Genomic DNA, 23,059 nt, shown 5'->3' on the forward strand with positions numbered 1-23,059 from the left:
CTGTCCCCTCCTCCCGCAGGCAGGAGAACGGAGGGGGCTGGGCCCAGCAGCCAAGGGCACGGGGACCTCCCAGGACGCGGGGACACAGGGTGGAGGGAGGGACTTCGGGGAACCAGCCCACCGTGGGGCATGCATCCCAGCAGGCGATGAGCCGCAGCCTGGCCCGGGGCCTGGTGGGATGTGCCAGCCCCTGGCCACAGCGGCCCTTGGCGCTGGCTGCTCCCAGGGCTCTTGGGGAGAGGTGGGGTCTCCAGGCTCGGTGGAAACAAGGAGGGGGGTGCCCGGAGGACCGGAGGAGGCTGGCCTCAGACCTGACTCGGTCTGCTAGGGGGCCTCCAGGGTGTTGTCCCCTCTTCCACGTGCCCCCATAACGCCAGGTGCTTGGGCTGGCAGAGCGCAGGGGGGCTGCGCGGAGCTGGGGCCGACTTCCGGCCAGGAGAACACAACCCGGAAGCCAAAGTCTGGGCTGGTAGAATTTGGGGGCATTTGCCCCGCCCCCCATCAGAGGCAAATTGGGGACTGGGGACAGTGTGAACGTGACATGCGACCTCATCTGCCCAGGGTGCTTAGTGTTGGGGTGGGCCTGGTGCACCCCAGCGGCACAGGAGCAGGTCAGCCAGGTGCGGGCCGGCAGGCGGGCGACAGGCAGGAGCGGCTGGGCTGGGGAGCGGAGGGAGGGCGGCGCGGGCGGTCGGTGCGCGGGGCCAGACTAGCGGTCCTCACGCACCGGCCGGATCTTCATCTCGGAGAACTTGAGCGAGTACTGCCAGCCGGTCCAGGAGGACCACTCGACGCCGTCGGCGTAGGAGGCGTGCGCGCCGCGCAGGTACTGCCCGTTGAGGTTGGACGTGTGGCAGTTGCGGTACCACCAGGCGCCGCGGTAGAAGGCGGCGCAGTTGTTCTCGGAGTGGTCGCTGTCGCGGTCCTTGGTGGTGAACCTCATGCCGCTGTGCTTCAGGAGGGAGTCCCCTGCGCGGGCACACACGCGAGTGCGCACTCGGGGCGCAGGTGCAGGCGCGATGCTCCCACGTGCCCCCACGTACACGCGCCGGGGCACACACACCTGCCCCGCCCAACAGACCACGGCGCCCATGCGGCTCACGGGCGCCCCCTTGCGGTCCCCGTGGCTGTCCTGGGGTCTAGGCAGTCCCTGCCTCCTCCCAGCCGTTCAGACCTTCCCTTCCTTTCTTGCCGCTGCCTAAGAAACCCGCCCAGAGGGGTTTAGCCACCACACTTCAGGGGCCCAGCGCAGCCCAAACTCCAGATGTCCCCTTTCCTGGCTCTGGGCCCACTCTGCTCACCTGCACAGCAGGCGGACCCTCCCGGCCCTCCTGGCTGGGCGGGGGGCAGGGGAGGGGGCAGCTGAGATAAGGACCCCGGGGGCCTTGGTGGGGAAGACCTGCAGGACCGCCCCCCCCGCCCCCGAGTCCTCCCAGGCAGGGAGACTGGTGGCCACCACGGCCACACACCCCAGCGCCCAGAGCCCCACCTGCAGTGCCCGAGTAATCGGCCACCGTGAGCGGGAACCCGTCCTCCTCGGGGTCCACGGAGAACAAGCCCACGCCGAAGCTCCCGTAGTGGGCGTGGGCCGTGCCGTTGTCGAAGTCCTCCAGGTCCACGCGCAGCTCGTAGGCCGCCTGCGCCGTCAGCACGTGGAGCCTCTTGAGCCCTGGAGAGGGGAGGGGACGCAGGAGGAGGTGGGGGCCTGGAAGGCGACCCCCAGAGAGAACCAGGGAGAAGCAGGAGCTAGGCTTGTGGCTGGTGACGGGCAGGTGACGGGAAGGGGGTGTCTGTGTCTCGCGCCTCCCCAGGGCCTGACTCTGTGCTCCCCCCGCACAACGCCCAACCCACCTCCTCCCTCCCTCCGGCCCTGCCCCCCAGCCCTCCCGGCCCGTCCTGGGGTCTCCCACGACCTCCCTCTCCCCCACCACACGCACCCACAGCGCTTCCCTGCTCCCATTACCTCTCCATGACGAGGCCACTTAATTAAACGCCTTCCAGGTTATCGGCATCTGGCGATAGTTCATCAGCCTCTCCCTCCTGCCTGCTTCCCTGAGCCCCCACCGGCCCCCCACCCGTGTGCGGGTCAGCGCGTGCAAGCTACCCGGGCATGAGGGCTGTGCGGCCCTTCCCCGTCCAGCCAGGCTGGGGCACTCGGGGGGAGAGCGGGGCCCCTCACCTAGCCAGTGCTCCCCGGTGAGCTTGCCGAAGCCGTCCCGGTACGCCTCCCAGCCTCGGAAGAAGTTCACGGAGCCGTCCTCCCGCCGCTGAAACACCTGCAACGGCAGGCGAGGGTGGAGAGTGGGCACCGGCCTCCCCCGCCCCTATATTTGCCCCCCTCCCGCCCCCCCGCCTGCTCCAGGAGGCAGGGGCTAAGCCTCCCGTGGCCCTATACGGCTCCCGGCAGGGGGCCTGGAGCAGAGCCGGGGGTCTGAAGGGCTGTGGTGGCCCGAGGTGGGGCTACCTGGATGGCCCCAAGCCCTCCGTAGGACCCTCACGAAGGGGTCACAGTCACTGGGGTGGGGTGAGGTGGGGGAAACCCAGCTTCCTTGCCTCACCGTTGGACCCTAGATGGTCCTGTCTCTGCCTGGGCCTCAGTTTCCCCACTAGTCAATAAAAGGAGTGGACAAAGGCCCTCATATCTTTCCCAGGCGAAACCGAAAGCAAAGAAAATCCCATTCTCAAGTTTTTAAAAACGGAGAACACCCACGCACGCACGCACACCACCCCCAGCCCCCGGGGTTGGCCTCCAGAGCTCTGCCAGTCACCCCCACCCCCACCCACAGAACAGCCCGGGCAGGGGATGAGGGGGTGGTTGGGGAAACTGCAGCCCCAGCCCCCCCCGCCCCAGGGGAGGACGGGAGTCGGCAGCAGGCTCGGGTGTGACTTGGGTGCTGATGATCAGCCCAGCCGCCTCTGTCCCTCCTTTAATAACATTCCTGGCTGGGGAGCGGGGAGTCCCATCGGTTACATTGCTCTGGAATAAGTGCCACGCTGGCCCAGGCCGGAGCTGCTGCACTAGCGCCGACAGTCCCCTCCCCCGCCCGCCCCACCGGCCCCCACTCCACGGTTTTCTGTTTAACCAGCCTTTTCCTCCTCATCTGCAGAGGCAGCGCCCCTGGCCCCGACCCCGCCATCTGGGCAGCCCGAGGTGTTGGGCTTGGCGGCCGCGCCAGCGCCCGGCCGGGTTCATTACTAAGCAGCCTGGCTGCAGCCACCCGGAACTGGCGGGCGCGGGCTGCCTGCAGGTGCACGAGAGCGCTCCGACCTGACATCGGGCGGGGGAGGGGAGGTCACCTCTTCGTCGTGCTCCACGACCTGAAACCCAGCCCGGCCCTGAAATGCGGACGCTGTCAGGAGGGGCCTGCTGGGCAGAAGGAGATTCGATCGGGCTCAGAAGATCTGAGGGTGTGCAGAGCTGCCGAGTGTGGCCCTGAGCACGGCTGCCCACCCTCCAAAAGGCCTAATCCTGGCAGGCGGGGGGAGGGGGCAGCAGGGGGAGGCAGGCTGTTTGGGGGCTGGGGTAGAGAGGGGCTGGGGGGGCGGGGATGGGCACCACACACGGACCTGGGCTCCAGCCCACCAGGGAGTTATCATTCCCTCCTCTGAGCCTCAGCTTCCTCATCTGTAGAATGGGGACCCTGACAGCACCCCGGCCATCTGCCGAGAAAGGCTCAGGGCCTGGCACGGTGGGCCTCGGGGAGTGCCAGCTGGGGGCAGCACGCGGCTGCCGGCCTGCCCACGGTGGGGGTCTCCCCCCTTCCCTCTCCCCCAGCCTCTGCTCTCCCTGTGGGACTCAGGCCCTGGACCCCCTCCTCCGTGAGCCACCCAGGGCGCCGGCCCCAGGCCCCTTCCATTCACTCAACTATCCCGCCAAGCGCCTCTGCACCAGGGCCAGCTGGGGGAGCTGAGTGAGGGCTCGCCCCTCAGAGCCTCAGGGCGGAGGAACAGGGCACCCACCACAGGCAGGAAGCAGGACTGGTCTGAGGGCCCGGAGGGGAGGGCTCATGGACGGCCCTGGAGGAGGGACAGGGTGCTGGCCCCACGTGCGCCCCCTTGTGGCCGGGGTAAGACATCCGTCCCCTCCGGGCCTCACTGCCGCATCCGCCGAGAAGCCTGCCTCCCAAGACCGCAGCCCGGAGTGGGAGGCCAGCGGCTGGAGGTGTTACTGCCACCATTGCAGTTAGTTTCCCCTGTTTCTGCTGTCAGGACATCGTAGGATGTGGGGTGCCAGGCCTCGGGCACGAAGCCCAGACGACCTGCCTGTGAGGACAGACGGCCAGGGCCACCAAGACCAGCTGGTGCTGAGGGTCGATCCTTCCCCGACCCGGAGCCAAGGTCCTGTGTCCCCCGCCCCCTCTCGTTACTGCCCGGCCGGGGCAGGCATCCGTGAGCAGCAGGATGGGCGGTCATGCCCTTGGCCCAAGGCCGGCTGCACACCTGCAGGCCATCGTCCACCACCCACGTTCACAGGTGTGTCTGTCAGGGTTTACCACCGGCCAGGGCGTCCGCTGCCTGGGCCGGGCCCCTCCCGCCCAGAGCTGACCTCGGAGCCGCAGGCCTCAGGGCCCCCTCTTTCGTCTGCCCTCCCGGGCCGGGGGCCTGTCGCAGGCATGTCCCCTCCGAGGGGCCTGGGTCCGGATCAGCAGGAGTGAGCACGTGTCCGGGGGTGCCCCCTGGACGCCCAGGCTCTCTCTCCCCCACACCTGGGACGGTGGACGGCCACCAGGTCGGCGCTGCCGACGGTCCCGACAGAGTGGTCGGCGTCGCCGCACCCCCGAAGCCACCGCAGTCGTTTGCCAGCTCGGGCCCTGCGACCGGAGAGAGGACAAACCCCCACCGCCCGTCCTCGAGGGGCCGGGACGCGTCTGTGACGAGGGGTCGCAGAAGGGGCCCTGGACTCAAGGACCCGGGGACGCAGCGACACTCAGGGCCCAGGGCCTCCCTCCGACACAGACGCTCGCTGGAACGGCGCCTGCCCTTCCCGGGAGGGAGGGTCGGGCTCTGCTATTTCCTGTCCTGTCTTCTTCTAGTCCCCTCTCTTCGACTTACAAAACGGCGCTGATCACAGCCCACGGGACTGATCTCACCACCTGCCCACACGTCGCGACCTAGTGCCGACCACCGGCACGGGCGGCCCTTCCGCCTCGGCTCAAACACCGCCGCGTGACCCGCCGTGCAGGGTCCGGGCTAGCGTCTCAGACTCGGAACCCCCCGAGTCTGGGGGGTTCGCCCCGAGCCCGTCCCGGCGCAGCCTGCTGGCAAGTCCAAGTGCGACAGGCGGCCCCAGCTCGTCTGCTGGTCCTCCCATGTCCTCAGACGTGCGGGGCGGTGTTCTCTGACTCAGGCTGAGGCGTGGCTGTGGCTTCAGGCTTCCAGAGACCGGCTGGGCTTTAGGGACCCCGGACGGCGGGATGGCGCCATGCCGGAGGCCTCCGTGCAACAGAGCAGGGGCCGGCCAGAAAGGCAGAGCAGAGAGGAAAGGGGGTGAAGAATTGGGATTCTCTCCCCATTCTCTGCCCACCCACCGGACATGAATCCCACTTAAGGGAAAAAGAAAGGGGAGCCCTGGCTGGTGTGGCTCAGCGGATTGAGCGATGGCCTGAGAACCAAAGGGTCACCGGTTCGATCCCCAGTCAGGGCACATGCCGGGGTTGTGGGCCAGGTCCCCAGCAGGGGGCGCGTGAGAGGCAACCACATATTGACGTTTCTCTCCCTGTCTTTCTCCCTCTCTCTAAAAATAAATAAGAAAGATCTTTAAAAAAAGGAAAGAAGAAAAAAAAGAAGGGGGGAAGGTAGGGAAACGAAATCATTATTAATTTAGAAGCTAAACTACCCATCAGTCCAGCCCCCGGGGCATCTCCGTGGTGTTCCAGCTGCGAAGCGATTGATGGAGGAGCGCTGGCGGCCGCCGTGGCCTCTTGGGCCCGTGCCACGAGCGAGCGGGAAGACAGAGCCTGTTCTCCTGGCGGGGGTTTCTGAAGCCGGCCGCCGGCGCATCTTCCCGGTGCCGCCGAGGGGGCTCAGACAAGGGAGCCGCCCCCGGGCTCCCGCCGCTGCAGATGGTGCTCCGGTTTCAAAGGCAGGCAGGCGGGCGGGCGGGCAGGAGAGTGGCCGGCTGTCCCGAGTGTCACACAGGCTGCAGGGACCCATCTCACGCTCCGTGGGTCCAGTCCCCGCCAGGATGCCTTCCTCAGACAGACCGCCGTCCGACCTGCTCCTGGTTTATTGGCCTCGGTGCCCAGAGTACGGGGTCGTCGTCCTGAGCCCCCCACCAGGGGCCTGGCTCCGTGGTCACCCCACCCAGACAGTGCCCTCAGGGACAGCCGCCGCCCTGCCCGCCTCACCACAGTCCCAGAGCGAGGCTCCGAGCTCCCCTTGTCATCAGACAGGTGAGAAGATGGGGGTCCCCTCTGCACAGTGGGGTGCCCCAAGGCTGGGCTTGGGGAGGCCCATGGAGGCCCAGAGAGGGGGGCCCCTGTGGCTGAGGGGATTGAGCAGGGCTCCCCCACTCCCGTGAGCCCGCCCGGCCCTCATCGTAGCTGAGCGGCCAGCCTGGCTCCAATCCAACCATGGGGTGTCCTGGGCCGGCCCCCAGGAGACCAGCCTCTATTGGGACTCCAGCCAAGGGGCTGCGCGGCCATCGAAGTCTGGGCTCGTGTCTTCTGCAAAATGAGAGGGCTGTGTCCCCCGGCCCCGTGGGGCGTCCCCCAGCGCACAGGGGTGACTCTGGCCCTTGGCCAGCTCACAGTCCCCCTGGAGACATGGACGCACAATCCAGCAGCCAGTCGCAGGGCAGAGAGCTACCTCGGTCGAGGCAGGCTCCCAACTGGCAGTTCCCTTGATCTTTGTGCCTCGGTTTCCTCATCTGTAAAATGGGCGTTATCACATGAGGTCTTGGTGATGGTCACGTGTGCTGGTTGCTATGCAGCATTCCGTGATGGTAACAGCTGCAGTTAGACCCGCTGGGAGCTTGGAGGAGGGGGAGCCAGCCACTGGGGGGGAGGGTGGTCCAGGAGGGCTTCCCAGAGGAGGAGGCGCTCAACTAACCAGTTGATTGAGCAGGGTCTTGGCAGGTAGTCAACTGCTGAGGCCCAAGGGATGGGGATTGGGCACATCCAAACCCTAAAGACGGGGAGGGGGCGTCTCTGCCACAGTGGAAGGGGCCTCTGGGATTTTCCTGGGCTCTGATGAAGCTTCTGTGGAAACCAATTACTGGCAGGACTGTGCTGGTGGCGGCCACCAGCCTCTGATCCGGGGGGGGGGGGGAGTGGGGGAGGCTGTGGCAGAGACGGATTCTTGCTTCTAAAGAACAAAGAACTTGGATGCGCGAGCGCACGCAGCCCTTCAAAGGCGGCCCCTGGGGAAGGCTGCTTTCCTGGGACACGGTGGCTCCTTAAATCCCATCTGGACACCTCGGGGTCTCGCCAGCCAAAGCACAGGTTCTGGAAAACCCCAGCTCTGCCTGCCGCTCACCGGCGTGCACCCTCGGGGAGGTCACGGCTCTGCTGGGCATCCGTTCCCTTCTCCAGAAAAAGGCAGCGTCTGCGACCCCGTGGGCACCCCGCAGGGTTGCAGCCAAGAAGCAACGACAGAAAAGAGGAAGCCAGGCGGCACACAGTAGGTCTAACCGGCGTCCCCTGCCTCCCCTTCAGAGCCAGCTGCCAAGCCCAGCGGGCCCTGCCCTCTTCTGGACTGAAAATGGTACCCCCGGGCTTGGCTGTCCGCCACGCTTCCCAGGCCTGGCAGTCGGCACCTGGCACGCACTGCTCAGCTGCCGTTTATCAAGCGCCAAGGCACCGGCCCAGCCTTCACGGGCACTGTCCCCGCTCCCCCGAAAGTTTGAATATCCAAGCTGCTCAGACACAGGCAGTCTGGTCACCGCCCTGGCCATTATCAGCTGTGCAGGCGCCAAGGACTCCCCAGAGCAAGGGCAGCCTGGGAACACAGCGGAGCCCCGGCCGCCACAGCCTCGGGGTGGGGGGGGCCAGCACCCCGGCAGGGTCACCATGGCCCCAGAACAAGCCCCCCCACCGCCTTGCCGACCTCCACATGCGTGTCCCCTTCACCTGGAACACTGTCCTCGCCTGGAACACTGTCCTTGCCTCGTCCCCCAGCACTCAGACCCCTGCCCAAGAGCCTCTCCCCGCCACCCCAGGCCGGGTCAGGGACTCTCCTCTGGGCTCCTGCGTGCCCCAGGCTGGCTGCTCACATGCTGGGTGCCCTTGCACCAATCTCTCGCCCTCTCTGAGGCTGCCCGGCCAGCCCCAGGGACCGGAGGGGTGCCGGAGCTCTGTGGGGCAGGGCAGTGCGATAGAAACTGGAAAGCACCCCCTAAGTGGGCAGAGCTGCTGACCCCAGCCCCGCCCCCGCCCGTGTCGGGGAAGCAGGCTCTGCCGACTGGAACGTCCAGCCCCGGGCGCCCTGTCCACCAGGGAGCGCCCTCCAGGGCCGGCACTCGAGGCCCAGCAGTTTGCACGGGGAACCTAACGAGGATGCATGGTCCCGGCGGCCGGAGAGGCAGCAGCCAGCTCCCTCCCGAACAACAATTGAGCGTCTGACAGATTCCGTGTGGCAGGGAGGTGGTCCTGACGGGCGCCCACGGCGGCTGGGAAAGGACGGCCTCTGGCGGAAGCCCAGATGGATATTAACGTTTATGGGCCCCGCAGACACTTCCCGGCGGAGGGGGGCCGTTCCCCCAGGGCCGGTCCCGGAGTGTGAGTGGGAGGCGGTGGGGGGGGGGGGGGGGCTCTGCCTTGCTCACTCGCTCCCCTCTGATCGCCCAAAGCCCAGCCCCGGGAACTGCCCGCCCCCGGCCCAACTCCGGAGCGGCTTCCCGGGAGGCCGAGGGAAGATTCACGGCTCGGGCTGGCGTCTGGGTCTTTCATTAAGTCTGTCCGAAGCCTTAACTCTGATGTCTGGGCTCCGGCTGGCGGTCGGGGCTGCTCTTCCCGCCCGCCAAGGGGGTCCCAGCGGCAAACACCATAACTCAGATGTTCCGCGTTAAGGAAACAAAGAGCTTTGAGCCCCCAGACGCAGATCCCGTGCGTCTGAAAGATCTCCTCTGGAGCTCGGAGAGAGGTTTAGAGGTCCGTCCGTTTGTCCGTCTGTCTTGGGGCCTGTGGGGAGCCCCACGCTCTCGTCTCACGTCCAGCGCTGCCGTCCAGATGCGCTCGCCTCGCCCCACCCTGCCCTGCCGGCCCACCCGTCTCACGCGGGCACCCCTGGGCTTCTCAGCTGGCGGGGCCTGGGGGGCTCTGTTCCCGACTGGGCGGCGCTGAGCTGGTTTCTCGGGGCTCCCCCCGCAGTCTCCCTCCCCCCAGATACCCCTTTTCTGCTTCAACTGGCCCCTTTCCATGGCTTGGAGTTGAGACCTCTACGTGACGCGGGTGGGCATCCCCGTTCCACGGCCGAGGGGACTGAGGCTCCGAGAACCTGAGTGACGTGCCCGCGGTCCCACAGCAGGGCCGAGAGCCACCACGGCAGGCCTGCGCGTGGATGGCGGGGCATGTAGCCTCTCTGGCAGTGGGCTCGGTGACGGCCCCAGCCCTGTCCTTCCACCACCAGTTAGGACCTCCCTTTGCTCCCACTTCCCCCCTGCTCCGCCCGGGCGGGGGCCAGAGGCGCAAGGAGGGCAGCATGGCCCCTGGCCTGGCGGGAGAGCGGCAAACTGGGTCCCTGCCCCCCGCAGCCACGCCTCCCGTCACCTCCTGCACGCACCACGAGGGTCACTGGACAGAAAGCCAGTGTCCACGCGTCGGCCCTTGCACTGACATTAGCCACAGGTGCCCCGGCTGGTCCCAGCCCTGCCCGGCCCTGCCTGGCCCAGGGAGGTGGCTCCACAGGCAGGCAACAGGGAGGGGGCCAGCGTCTGCTTCCCGGGGGGCCCCCTGCCCCAGGGTCAGCCCACAGGCTCCACTTGCCCCGGGCAGGTGGCGTCTGGGGGTGTGGAGCCCCCTGGTGGGATGACAGGCAGGTCTGTGGGGGCCAGAGGGCCCCGGGCCAGCCAGGATGAAGGGTGGGAGGCTGGTGGCCCCGCCCCCCGGGGGCCCCGCCCCCCCAGGCGCCCCGCCTGTCCGCCCAAGGCTGAGAGGAAGCAGCGGACTCACCGTCCAGCCGCCGCCGTCCGTGCGCATGTCGCAGTACACCTGGAAGCCGGCGGGGTCGTGCGTGGGGAAGACAGAGTACACCCCGTCCTCCTGCCGGCCGCTCAGGAGCACGTCCAGACAGTCGCGGGGCCGAGAGCCTGCAACGGGGAAGGCCTTCAGCAGGGCGGGCCCACCGACCGCGGCCCGGGCCCTGCCCCCTCCCTCTGTCCCTGGGTCTCTCTGGCCCCCCTGGTAATGTCGCTTGGGCTCCAGAGCCCCAGCCTCGGGGCTGGGCCTTGGCTCTGGCACTCCCTGGGAAGGGGGTGGGTGATGGGCACGGTCTCTGAGCCTCGCTTTGCTTATCTGGAAAATGGGCACAGGGAGCCCCGCCTCAGTAGGCGGGGGGAGGGGCGGGCCCCAGTGCCGCCCGGCGGCAGGAAGTCCTTGGCAGACTGCCGCAGTGTTTCCTTATCAGTGTGGCAGGTGGGGGGCAATGAGGGGGATGAAGCCGGGCCCCAGGACCCCAAGGAAGGCAACCCTCAGCCCCACTCACCGTTGGCACAGCCCCGGGGCCGCGACCCCCTGGCCGGCGCCCTCTGCAGGTCGGCCTTGACTCGGGGCCGGCCCAGCCCCCGGTCTCTGTGCAGGGCGTCCAGGACGTCGCTGACCAAGTTCACCAGGTGAGCCATGTGGCCCTGGCTCTCCGACAGAAGCTGCGGAGCACAGGGGTGGTCAGAGGGGGCAGGGGCTCCAGCGGGCACACAGCGGGACACCTGCCGGCAAGGTGGGCCCCCCGGCCCGGCTGCGGCCCGGACCCAGGGTGGTCTGAGCCCGGGTACCCGGAGGAGAGGACTCGTGTGGGAGGGGCTGGGGGGCTCCCGCTCCCCCCTTTTCTGGGCCGTAGGCCCCGCTGTGCGTGTGTGTGTGTGTGTGTGTGTGTGTGTGAAGGGTGCACCTGGCGCTGGGCAAAGCTGGGTTCGAACCCCAGCTCGCCCATTTTCCAGTTTCTCGACGGGAGGGGGTGAGCGACGTAACCAAACAGGCCAACCTGGCCTCCTGGCCCCGCTGCTGTGGGACCGGTGACACTGTGGGAAGGACCCGGCGTGGGGTGCAGCCCACAGCAGGGCACCCCATACTCGGCCGCCTCGTCACGTGAACCCGTAAGGCACTGTCCATGTTACAAAACACCCTCACCCACGTCTCTTCTGATCCCCGCAGCGCCTGGAAGGCCGGGGGATGGGATCTGCCCATGATGGGGGGGCCCTGGGGCACTGCCCCCCCCACTTGTCCCCCGGGCGAGCCTTGCTTTGACTTCGCACGGCTCTCTCGGGTCCAGCCCCGCCCTCACCCCGCAGGACTGCCCAGACGGAGGCCTTGTCTTCTCCTTGTTACAGTTGGGGAAACTGAGGCCCGGAAGGAGAGGTCCCTGGCCGAGAATGGCCTCAGGCCGCTTCCCAGGGGCCGTGCCACCCTGTGTGGGGAGCCCAGGGTGCAGGCAGCGGCTGGGATCCGGGCCCTGGTGTCAGCTCCGGGTTTTCCCACAGGCCCTGGAAGGGCAGCTGAACTTCCCCATGCCTCAGTTTCCCCTCTGTGAGCCAGAGGGGTGGGACCTGTGTTGCAGGGGCTCCTACAGCATGTGGAGGGCCTGAGCGCTCACTTGGTGTTCCCGGTACCTGCCCCACCCCTGCTGGTGGCCACCCTTCCCACCACCTACGTCCAGGGGGAGCCACTCAGTGCCGCGCTGTCCCCTGTCCCAGGACCGACCTCCGGGCAGGGCCTGCAGCCTGAAGGGTCTGAAGCCTGTCCCCTCCCCTCCTTGGGCTCTGGGAGACTGCAGGACCTCGAGGATGGGAGGTCGGTCACAGGGTCACAGGGTCACAGTCAGGCGGCCAGGGGCCAGCCCGAGGGCCTGGTGGGTCCTCACACGCGGAGATAACAGCCCGTTCTAGGAACAGGCTGCGCAGTCTGCGGGACGCGGCTCCAGCTGGTGCGGCAGCAGGGGCTGCAGAGCTCTCGCTCCCTGGCCGTGTCCCCTCTGCTGAGCAGGCCATCCAGTGCCAGCGGCCGGCAGCCCAGGGGAGCCGGCGGAGACGCGCAGGGAGAGGGTTCCGCCAGGATTTCTGCGGCCGGCCGCTCTCCCCCTGGCCTTCAGTGCAGCGCCAGGCAGACGGACAGGCGTGTGGGGGCGTCCCTGGGGGAGCCCCGGGGGTGAGGGGTGGAAGGCGGGGCCTGTGGGGGGGCAAGGATCACCGGGCTCGCCAGTGAAGTGTCTGGGGTTCCGCCCACGTTTCTCAGACACCACAAACACGTGAGAAACTCGGGCACGGCCCACACTTGCTAACAGGCAAGGAAGCCCTCGGTTTAAACGAGCAAATGACTCAAGTTAAAACGTGCATAGAATCAGGCCCCGGGTTGCGGGGAAGTCCGTGCCTGCTGGCTGAGCTGCGTGGGTGCGCTCCAGAGGACACGGCAGCTGCAGAGGTGGGCGCCAGGCACCGCCAAAGCCCGGGGACAGGGCGCTCGCCACGCTCAGCCCAGCGTGCCCCTCCGTGGCAGGAGGTCAGGACCCCGGCCCTGGTGCTTAGCACGCGGGCGGGCCTAGCACACGGCGGACCATCACTCCTTCTGCAAAAGGGGTTGTTAGGGGGGTGCCCCCGGCTTCAGGTGCAAACAATTTCCGCCACAAGAAAGGAAGCTGATGTGCAGACGGCACCCGAGGGGCTGCCAGCAGCTCCAGCGCCCCATGAGGTGAGGACTGTGTTGTCCCCATTTTACAGGCGAGGAGACCCACCCTGGGGAGGGTGCCAGACGTGCCCCAGGTCCCACAGCCAGAACTTGAACCCTGAAGGCAGGACCTCCGGGGCCAGGGATCTCAGCCACGGGTGCACGAGTCTCCCTGGCACTCACGGAGCTGCTGGGGAGTCTGGGGTGAGGCCCAGGGACGTGCCTTTGGACCGCAGCCCTGGCAGCCCTGGCAGAGGTGCCCGTGGGCACTGCTTCAAGCACTCAGGTCTGGGCTGATCAGCTGAGGGTCTGGGTAGCGTGGGGAGGGGCTGGGAGCCACAGGGCTCTGCAGGACACTTGGTCCCTAAAATCATCACCCTGAGCCTCTGGGGAAATGAGTCAAATTCCACACGGCTCCGGTCCCACGAGGGGAAGGCTTCTTGCCGTGCTCCAGGTGTGGTCAACGTGGTCAGCGCTGGAAACTCCCACCCTGGGGCCTGGCTTGGCTCGGGGGTGCGGTGGGGACAGGCTGGGGTTCTGGTTGGGCTCGCTCACTGGTCCCTCCTTCCCTGGAAAGCTGGGGCATCGAGTGGCAGTGGGGGGAGGGTGGGTGCAGGTGGCACCACCAGGAGAGAGCGTGTCACTGACCTTGAACCTCAATTTGCTACTGAAGGGCGGGCCCTCACCAGCATCCCACCCGCCCTGGAGCACCGGGAGGCCCCCAAAGCCCTGGATCAGACCTGACTGTTGGATGCCAGGGGTCCCACTCAGAGAGGTACCCAGGGCCGCCCGGGACTGTGGGCAGAAGGCAGTTGGAATCCTGGCACCATCGCCTGTGTGGCCTTGGATGAGAGACTTGCCTCTCTGGGCCTCATGTGCCCATCCGTAGGAATAGTCACAGCCCCTGGTCCCGGGGCATGTGGGGACTGAGTGAGGCCACGGATATCAAGTGGCCACCACAGGGCTGACGCCAAGGGGCAGCAACCCCGCCCTCCCACCGAGACCTCAGGCCCGGGCCCGGCCCTCACCTGGATGAGGCGGGCCTGCTCGCTCTGCAGGGCGCCGAGCCCCTGACCCAGCATGCCGTGGCCCTTCCGCAGCCCTGCGCACTCCGTCTGCAGCTCTGAGGCCCGGGCCAGCAGCCGGGGCAGCTGGTCGGCCAGCGTGTCCAGCAGCTCCCTGTCCTGCTCGCCCGCCAGCCGGGGCTGGGCCTGGTGCGCGGCCAGCGCCTGCAGCACAGAGGCCTGGGTGTCCTCCAGGCGGGCGAAGCCGTCGGTGAGGTCGGGGCAGCGCGGGTCGATGAGGATGCTGAGGCGTGAGCTGTCGGCTCTCTCCACGGTGACCAGGGCGCCGTTGGCACCGGCCGGCCCTGTGCTGACAATGGGCGGGGGCGCTGTGCCGGGGGCGTGCGCGTGGTTCAGGAAGAGCACCGCGCCGGTGACAGCCACGGCCAGCAGCACGGCCAGGGACAGCAGCACCGTGCACACCACATAGCCGCAGCTCGGCCGCTGCAGGCCGGCCAGGGCACATGGACAGAGGCAGACAGGCGGACAGACAGGAGAGAGAAGGAAGAGGCAGCCTCAGGGGCAGACCCAGCCTCTGGACGAGGCTCAGGGGGCGCCCTGCCTGCCTGGGGACCGGGGGAGGGAGTCATGGAGACAGAGGAAGGGGCACACCAAAGAGAGCGAGAGCGAGAGAAGCTGGGAGACAGAGGTGGAGAGGATGGAAAGGGAAACTGAGGTAGAGGGACAGGGACACCAATGGAGAGAGCGACCCCTTTGTCCTCACTGGCCCCAGCCCGCCCCACTCAGCCAGCCCAGGGCACCAAGCCCTCTAGGTCTGGAGAGAGCTGGACCCAGGTCCCCACGCTGCCATTTCCCATGGGGCGACCTCACTGATCCTCGGTGTCCCCACCTGTAAAGTGGGGGCAATGATGACACCCCCTGCCCCGCACCTGGGCACCTGCCCTGCAGACTCCTGCTGGAAGAGAGAGCCGTAAGTAAGGTGACAACAACAATGCTACAAATGTCACTCTGTCCCAGTGGAATGAGTGCCTTGGGGTGGCAGTGGGCATCCATCACTGAAGGTCCCTCTCAACCTGAGGCATCCACGTCCCAAGTCCCAAAGCTGTGCGGGCCCCTGAGGCTGCCAAGGGTTCTGGGCGCAGGGGGGCCTCCTGAGCACCCCCTCCCCCCTCCTCCCCCCACTGTCCACAGAGCGGGCCCCAGCGGGAGAAGCGGGGCACACACCGCGACGGCAGAGGACGGGGCGGGAAAGGGCCTCTGTTCTCCCCAGGAGGGGGGGCTGGGGTGACAGGGCAGCTGTGCCCCCCAGAACCGGAAACGAGGCAACGCAGCAGACGAAGGGTGGAGGCGGCAGGCCAGGCGAGAACGGGACCTGGGTTCGGGGGCGCCGTGGGGGCCAGCAACCAAGGAAGCTGGCACCCAAGTGCAGCTTGTACGTGAAGGAAGCGCTATGACACGGTGGCAAGTTGGTCATAGCCGAAAGGGAACGTGCAGAACGCCACCAAGCCTGTGACGCATGGGGAAACCCGAGACCCAGAGGGGGCAAGGGGCTTGCCCCGAGTCACACCGCAAATCAGAAGCTGAGGTCAGACTCGACCCCTAGCCTCCACCCGCTCCCAGGGCAGCCGCCTCTACGAGTCCATCCCCCACGTTTTCAGCGTCCCGGAGGCGGAGGCGAGGCGCCCTTGAACGAGTGAGCGCACCGACGCACTTGGCCCCGCCCCCGGCGCAGCGAGCCGGCCCGTGAGTGTCAGCGGCTTTCCCTGTCCCAGGGTCAGTGTACAGGCGCGTCTGCAAGGGCTCGGTGTTTCTAGTTTCCGCCCGAAGTGTTACTTCCCTGCGTGGCTGATACGTTGCCACATCTCTGGCGTTGGGGGGGCATCTCACTGCTGTAAGGGACAGCTCGCTTGCTTCGTGACCCGTAAAGCAGCGCCCCCCCCCGCCTTACGTCACATCACGTAACAGGCCTTCCTCTGGGAAAGGGGGGCGGAGCGAGCAGCTGCTTTCCCACAAATTTAAACGCCAGGAGTAACTCCCGAGTTACTTGGCCCCGGAGGGCGTCGGGGTCAGGGGAGAGGGGCAGGCGGACAGGCAGCCCCCCAGGGAGGCCGTCGGTTATTGGTGACATAAGGGAGAGAACTCCTGAGCCCGCGATGGTCGGCGGGGGCGCTGCCAGCCTTCCCACACCACGGGACCAGGGGCGCTGACCACTCTCCCCTGAGACGGCCCAGCGAAGCAATGACAACGGCCCAGCCGACAGCAGCCGTCCAGGTCCTGGGCCACAAATAACAGGCCGCATAAACAGAGTTGAATCTCATTGGTCACATCACATAACAAGGTTGCTTCTGATTGGTTAATTCTTGGTAGCAGAAATCCTTATATACAAGTATAGGCACCTGATTTTTTAAAAAGTCACTTTGGAGCAAAAAGGGTGGGTAATCACAGTTATTATTTTTTGTAAATCAATCAAAATTATACCTAGTTTTTGTCAGATCAGCAAAAAACATTTTTTTGGTGTGCCGCAGAATTCTGGTAATTAGTGTGTGTGTGCCGTGAGATGACACGGGTTGAAAATCCCTGCCTCTGCCAGTCCTTGCAGTGGGGGAGACTCACTGCGCCCTAGTTTGCTCCAGCCTCCTGTCCCCACACTGGCCCGGGCCCCGAGGGCCACCACAGCCATCCCGGGCTCCACGCGTCTGGACTGGTCACTCCACCCACACCTGCCCCCGGGGGCTCTCCTCCGCCGGCTCTGCACCAGCTGCACCCTGGGCTGAGGCATCCACTTCCCCTGCTCCTCTTCCACTGGCCTCACTCGCTCTCCTCCCTCAGGGCTCAGCTAGATGCCGCCTCCTCCAGGAAGCCTCCCTTGACTGCTTCCCCAGCCCTCCTCCTCTCAGCCCTTGCTGCCCCCTCAGCGGCACTTAATAAGACAGACAGCCATCGCTTTTGATTTCATTCAGACATCCAATCAGCAGTCACTGGTGTCCCCATGAGCCAGGCTCCAGGCCAGCCCCTGAGTAGGTCACTGTGGACACTTGTCCCAGCCCTGCCCCGAGGGAGCTCATGTCCCAGAGGCTGTGAATCCTACCCTCTTGGGGGGGCACAGATCCCTGTGGGCAGTAACAGCCGCAGACACAGGGAGAGCTGGCACTTGGGGGCCGGCCATCGCAGGCCCAGAGGCTGGCCCTGGACCAGGAGGCCCCGAAGGGCGGAGACCTGCGCACCGTCCAGCACAGAGCGGCGGCTGCCGGGCAGAGGGAAGAGCAGAGACACTAGGTCACTGCTGTGGGGCCGTGCTGGAATGGGGAGGGGGTGGCGTCCCTGGGACCCTCGGGGCCTGGTAGGGCAGAGGCCCAAGACCCCATGCTGAGCCCGGGACCCCGAGGCAGGGCCCCTCTGACCCTGTGGCCGCCTCTGATGGCTGGGCGCGGCATGAAGGCGGCCTGCGGGACGTCCCAGTTCCCCGGGCGGTACAGGCGGGCAGCTTCCAGACCAGCAGGCTGGTCACCACCTCACCCCCGCTGACCCTGGCTCACCTCCCCTGGAACCTCCAAACAACCCCCCGCTGTGGTGGGACTCGTCCTACAGGTGGGAAAACCGGGGCTCAGAGAGCAGAAGGCTTCGCCCGAGGCCACGTGGAAGGCCCCTGAACCCAGGGCCGGGCGGCCCGGGGACCGCACCGTCTGTGCCCAGGCTGCTTGCTGAGCAGCCCCACAGGGGTCAGCAAGCAGGTCCCCGCCAGGGCCTCCCGGAGCCCACGGCGGACACCCGGCCCTGAGCGGCGTGGAGCAGTGCGCCCCGACTGCAGAGCGCTGAGGACCCCAGCTGTTGAGGCAGTGGCCCGCCCCGTCCCCCTGCGCACCCACTTCCACCCAAGCCCCGGGCCCCTGGCTGGGGGGCAGGGGTCATGGAGGAGGGGAGGGGCTCAAGAAAGCTGCAGGGGGCCCCCCAGGGGCAGGGGACCGTGGAACTCAGAGATGACCCGGGCCACTGGGCAGAGGAGAGTTAGTCTTCAGAGAGTGCCGCGAGCAAGAAGTGCCGCTCGCTTTTACAGGCCACCGCCGCTGCGCCTGGCAGAGAAAGCCGCCGGGGATAACGAGGGGGCTTCGGGGGCGTGCAGCTGGGCCAGGGACGCTGCGGGGCTGGAGCTCCATGATCGCCCCCACAGTCCCCCTTTCCAGCGGCGAGGGGCGGGCGACCAGAAAAGCACCCCAGGAAGGGGGCAGGAGGGGAGCCCCGGGCTCAAGACTCCTGTCGCCCCAGCCACCTGCTTGAGCTCCCGACTAGAGGCAGGCGGCTTGCCCCCCGTGGACCCCCCAATCCCCCCGTGCCAGCCCACGGTCAGGCTGCCCCGGGAAGCGCGGGCCAAGGCGAGGACCAGATGGGTTCGGGCCGGGGAGGCAGGAGGCAGGGAGCCCCGGAGGGGCCTCACCTGCGCGGCAGCCTCTGTCCCGCTGCCTCGTCGGAGCCCCCGGCGTCCAGAGGTGGACGCGGGTCCGGCAGAGGGAAGGAGGGTTTGGGAGGAAGGGCCTCACTGCCCTGGCGCCCTGCGGGCCCATCCTGTCCGGCCGGCCCCTGCCTGCTTCCTTGCTACCTAAGGGACATGGGCGACGGCTGTCCCCTGGGTGGACTCGGCCCATACTGTGCGTACCAGAGTGGGAAGAAGAAAGTCCCCTCTGGCGGGGGGGCCAGGCAGGGTGAGGCCCGGGTGCAGGCCGCCCCCAGCCCCTCTTCTAGGGCACCCCGGCTGAAAGCAGGGGGCTGTTCATGGAGAGTCACGCTGTGGACTGCACATGGGGGCAGAGGGTGGGCGGTGGGTGGTCTGGGGCCCGGCAGGGGCTCTCTGGGGAGCTTAGGGGGTCAGCGGGGAGGGTGGGAGGCCCAGCCCCTGCCCTAGCCCCAGGGGGAGTCCACCTCACCTACCCCAGAAGCCCACCCTTGGGTGAAAGTCTCCTGACCTGAGCCGAATCCTGAGCCTCTGGCCCTGGAAGAGAGGCGTCCCAGAGACCCCTGGAGTGAGGGGCTGGTTGTTCTGCTCAAAATTCTGGGGTCCCAACGACTTAGGAAGAATGCCTGTGCCCTGCTCTATGAGCCCTTGGCTCAGGGCGCCTGCAGGAGGCAGGCTTGCCACCCCCCAGCCCCCCACCCTGCCCCACCCCCACCCCTCCCCGGTCCGCTGTCACCGCACAGCTGGCTAATGATCGAGGGGCCCAGAGGAGGGGCTCCGGAGGCGGAGGAGGGGGTCCTGGACTTGTAGCCCCCTCTTTCTTCCTTTCAGCCCCCTCCTCTCCCACCCTTACCCCATAGGGACCTCACCCCAAGCCCCGGGGGCCGAGAGGAGAAGGTGTCGTTTTCAACCTCGCGCCCATCCTGCTTTGTGAGAACCCCCCCCCGCCGAGGCTGCTTGGCCCCCCAGGACTGTGAGTTCCGGGGGGCAAGGGCTCCGGCCGCATCTCCCAGCTGCGAGGGGGGTACTGTGTAAGCGTCACTGAGTGAATTAAACGCAGCGGCATAAAGCTTAGGCCTCAGGAAGAACCTCTCAAGAACCTTTTTTCTTCCTAAAATGTTTTTAGAAGTTCCCAAAGTGTTGAGAATCGCCCGGGGTGGGTCGGAGGTGGACCGCCCCGCCCCGTGGGGCGGCTCGGCGCGGGGCTACTCGGAAACGAGCCCCCCCCCGGAAGTGGTTACACGGGGGCTTCCGGCCCCACGCGCCGGGACTAGAAAGATCGTGGCTGTGTCCAGATCCTTCCACCAGAGCAACTCCGAACTCCTGGCGGATATTCCGTCGGCATCTCCTGCCCCAAGGGCGCGCGAGCCCCTTCACTCTGCGGTGGAGAGCGGAGGCTCTAACGAGCGCGGCGTCTTGTCCAAGGTCACCCAGCGCAGGGGGAGCGGAGGCGGACGGGCTGGGGACAGAGCTAGCCCGAGGCGCCCCCAGAAACAACTGGACACAGGCCCTGCACCGGCCGCCGCTGGTGCCGCGAGTCTGGGAGCCACGCTGCCATCCGTCCGTCCCTGGGAACTGACTACGTGACGCGGCCGGGCGGGCGGAGCGGGGGACGCGCAGGCAGCCCCTCTTCCCTTCGTGTTCCCACCCAGGTTCGTGGCCTCCGGGGAGGGCCCCGCTCCAGCTCTGTTAGCCTCAGTTTCCCCATCCATCAAGTGGGACGATCGGCCGGCCACCAACCCCCTAGGGGGTGTGAGTAAGAAATGGGAGCCCGTGGGGAGAGACTGCTGGTGCCCGGACTGCGGCACTGCCGTCTTCTCCTGGAGAACGTGCCTGTTGAAGCAGCCGAGCCCCGCCGCGGGGGAGCTGGGGCGCCAGACCCCTTTCCCTGGTGGGCAGAGGGGCGGTCGGGACCCCGACAGCCTGAGAAAGGGGACAGGCTGCTCTGAGAACTGTCACCCGCCCACCTGGAGGGGGACAATGCTCTACAGTTTGCAAAACACGCCAGCACCTCACTTGACCCTTCGATCAGCCCTCGTGAAGTGAGGAGGACGCAGGGGCTGCGGTTCCCTTTTACAGATGGTGAAGCGCAGGCCCAGAGAGGGTGAGTGACTTACCCGGAATCACACAGCATGTCTGGGAAGCAGCTAGAAGCGGGGCCCCAGGGAACAGGCCTGGAGGGCAGGGGTGCAGCAGAGTTTCTCTCTTCCGACCCAGGGCACGGGAAAGACCCTACCCGGAGCTGGCCCAGGGGACAGCCTGTCTACCTGCTGGGCCACCGGAGGACCTGCAGGGTGAGGGAGTGCTGGATACTGGCCCAGGCCCCCGGAGCCACAGGCCCTCGGCGGCCTCTGATGCCCAAGGGCAGACCACTGGGCCCTGACCTGGTGGCAGCTGGAACAGGTGTCCCCAGGGAGGGCAGAGAAAGGCTAGGGCCAGCAGCCCAGGAGGCCCTGAGGCCACAATTCCAACAGATCCCAAAGAAGCCCCGTCCCTTCGAGACACAGCAGCACCTGCTGGCTCCTCCCCCTCAGCTCCCCTGGCTGAGGCTCCGTGCAGCTCAATTCAACAAATATCCCTCTGCTCCTGACGTGAGGGGCCTCAAGGCCAGCAGCTTGAGCCCAGGGGAGACCCCAGGCTGGGGACCCAGAAGGAGCGTGTGTCCAAAGGCAGCTCCTGATAGGGGAGAGACTCGAGGCTAGGGTACAAGGCAGGGGTATGAAGGCAGCTGAGCAGCACAGGTGCGATGTTGCTGGGACTTCAAGACAGCCTCTGGGTACCAGGGAGGGCTTCCTGGAGGAGGTGGCATTTAGTTGGTTTTCCCTGAGAGTGTGTGTGCGTGTGTGTTGAGGAGCTGGGTGCAGCCGACACAATGAGACAACGAAAGACTGGAAATGGGCAGGCTGGTGGGGGACAAGGGGCCGGCAGATGACAAGCACTGAGTAGCTGTAAGGGGCTAGTAAAGAGGGAGAGTGGGCCGGGCGAGGGATGGCTTTGAGCGACAGGTCTACGAGGTGAGCCTGCTCGTGCTAAGAGGTGAGAAAGTCGGGTCTCTTCTCTGGGGGTGGCTGGGGTGTGGACCTGCCCTGACAGGGAACAGACCGCCCTGGAGGCACCAGGGGTGGCTTGGGGTCAGGCTCGGCTCCTCAGCCTTGCCCCCCCACCCCCCACCCCCACTGACACGCCACGTCACATGGGCATATGCCCCTGCCTCTCTGAACCACCCTCCCTCCCGCCCTCTGGGGCTCGAGAACGTGCGTCGGCGCCTCGTCCCCGGGCTGCCGTGGGGAGCCAGGCTGGGAAGGAGCTTTGCAAACTGTAGAGCTCCCGTCACGGCGGCGTGTCACTCCGGGAGAATGAGCGAGTGGCGGCTCGGGAGAGCGAGGGGCCGCCAAGGCCCGCCCCTGCCGCCCCCTCCTGCGGCTGCCAACACGGACTGTTCCTTCCCCAATGACATCTGTCTGGGAGAAATTTGAAATTTAAAACGGGCAGCTCCATTAATTCCTCTCCTTGGCGAGCAGGCCTCCTCATCCTGCCTGCCTGCCCCGGTCCCTGGGCAGCCTGGCCCGGGGGCCGCCCCAGGGCCGTCCCTCCACTCCGCCTCCCATCTCCGACCCCCCCTCTCTCTGGCCAGCGCTGGAGCTCTGCCCTCACCCCTCTTCCGCTGCTCAGCCCTGGGCACCCTCCAGGCCTGCCCACTGCCACTGCCCCCAAAGAGGCAGCGAGAAGGGTGGAATGCACAGACCTGTAGCCCACAGACCCAGGTTCAAATCCCCGCAGAGCTGTGTGCCCTCCAGCGGGGTCGGCCTGCTCAGTCAGAGCCGTGCTCTCCGGGTCTCTGAGCTGGAGAAGCGCCGTGCCCAGCATCCTCAGAGGAGGCAAATACTTACTGATCCTCTTGTGTGTGTGTGTGTGTGTGTGTGTGTGTGTGTGTGTGTGTGTGAAGCTGGCTAAAGTGGGAGGATTTAGAGGAGATGGGGTTGGGGGGGTCAAGCCTTGGTCCTGAAGCTCAGGTTTCCGTGCCAGGCACCTGGCACAGGGCGGCACACAGCTTGGGAAGTAGTGAAGACGCCCACTGTACAGGTGATGAAACAGACTCAGAGATCTCTCGGACACCTAAAGGGCTGGTCGCACTGGGAACTGAAGGTCCCTCAGACACAGTGTGCACCCCGTGACTGCTGGAGGCACAAAGGGGGTCCTCCCTCCTGCAGGGGTACGGCCCCATCCTGAACCCCAAGTTCAATCCTTCTCTGGAGGCGATGGAGAAGAAGGCGCCTGCCCTTCCTTCCCTGAGCCTCGCGGTGGGGGGTCTCCCCAAACTCGAGCCCGGAGCTGGGTGTCCATCCCGCCAGCCAGATGGGCCACCGCCAGGGACCCAGGGAGTCCCCACGAGCCCGGCCGCGCGTACCTGAGGTTTGTCTCGAGGCCGGTCCTCAAGTTGAGGAGCGGTGCCCACGGTCTTCCACCGGTCGTTGACCATCTTCTGGCAGGACGGGCGGGGGCGCCGGCCGAGGCGAGCCGCTGCGGAGCGCAAAGGCGCCGAGCTGGGCGCGGGTTCCAGGCGCGTTCTGCCCGCCCGATCCCCGCTTCGGTGCCTCGCGCCGGGGCGACCCGGGCCAGCGGGCGGGCGTGTGCAGGTATGCGCGTGTGCGCGTGCCTGTGTGCACGGGTGTGTGTGCGGGTGAGAGCGGGAGCGCCAGAGCCGCCCGCCTGCCCGCCGCTCGCGCTGCGCGCCGTCCCCGCTCCCAGCTCCCGGCTCCCGCGCCTCCGCCGCG

The 23,059-nt window shown here is 67.0% G+C and overlaps 1 protein-coding gene across 1 annotated transcript; it reads right to left on the minus strand.

Moving 5' to 3' along the window:
- Window positions 1-709: 709 nt before the first annotated feature.
- Window positions 710-22,764, minus strand: FIBCD1 (fibrinogen C domain containing 1). Its single transcript, XM_045846417.1, has 7 exons — window positions 22,693-22,764; window positions 13,841-14,320; window positions 10,642-10,801; window positions 10,110-10,246; window positions 2,180-2,276; window positions 1,490-1,669; window positions 710-969 (listed from the first exon to the last, which is right to left on the minus strand). Exons 1-7 carry the CDS (start codon window positions 22,762-22,764, stop codon window positions 710-712), a joined length of 1,386 nt encoding a protein of 461 aa, XP_045702373.1.
- Window positions 22,765-23,059: the final 295 nt, after the last annotated feature.

Source organism: Phyllostomus hastatus, unplaced genomic scaffold (assembly GCF_019186645.2).
Source record: "Phyllostomus hastatus isolate PE091 unplaced genomic scaffold, TTU_PhHast_1.1 phas_contig_495, whole genome shotgun sequence".
NCBI classification, from domain to species: domain Eukaryota; kingdom Metazoa; phylum Chordata; class Mammalia; order Chiroptera; family Phyllostomidae; genus Phyllostomus; species Phyllostomus hastatus.

Coding starts and splice junctions, on each gene's coding strand:
- FIBCD1 (XM_045846417.1), bottom strand. CDS start 22,764: ATGGTCAACGACCGGTGGAAGACCGTGGGCACCGCTCCTCAACTTGAG. Junction 10,247..10,641: donor GCCCCGGGGCTGTGCCAACG/GTGAGTGGGGCT, acceptor TCCCCGTTGCAG/GCTCTCGGCCCCGCGACTGT. Junction 1,670..2,179: donor CACCGGGGAGCACTGGCTAG/GTGAGGGGCCCC, acceptor TCCCCTCTCCAG/GGCTCAAGAGGCTCCACGTG.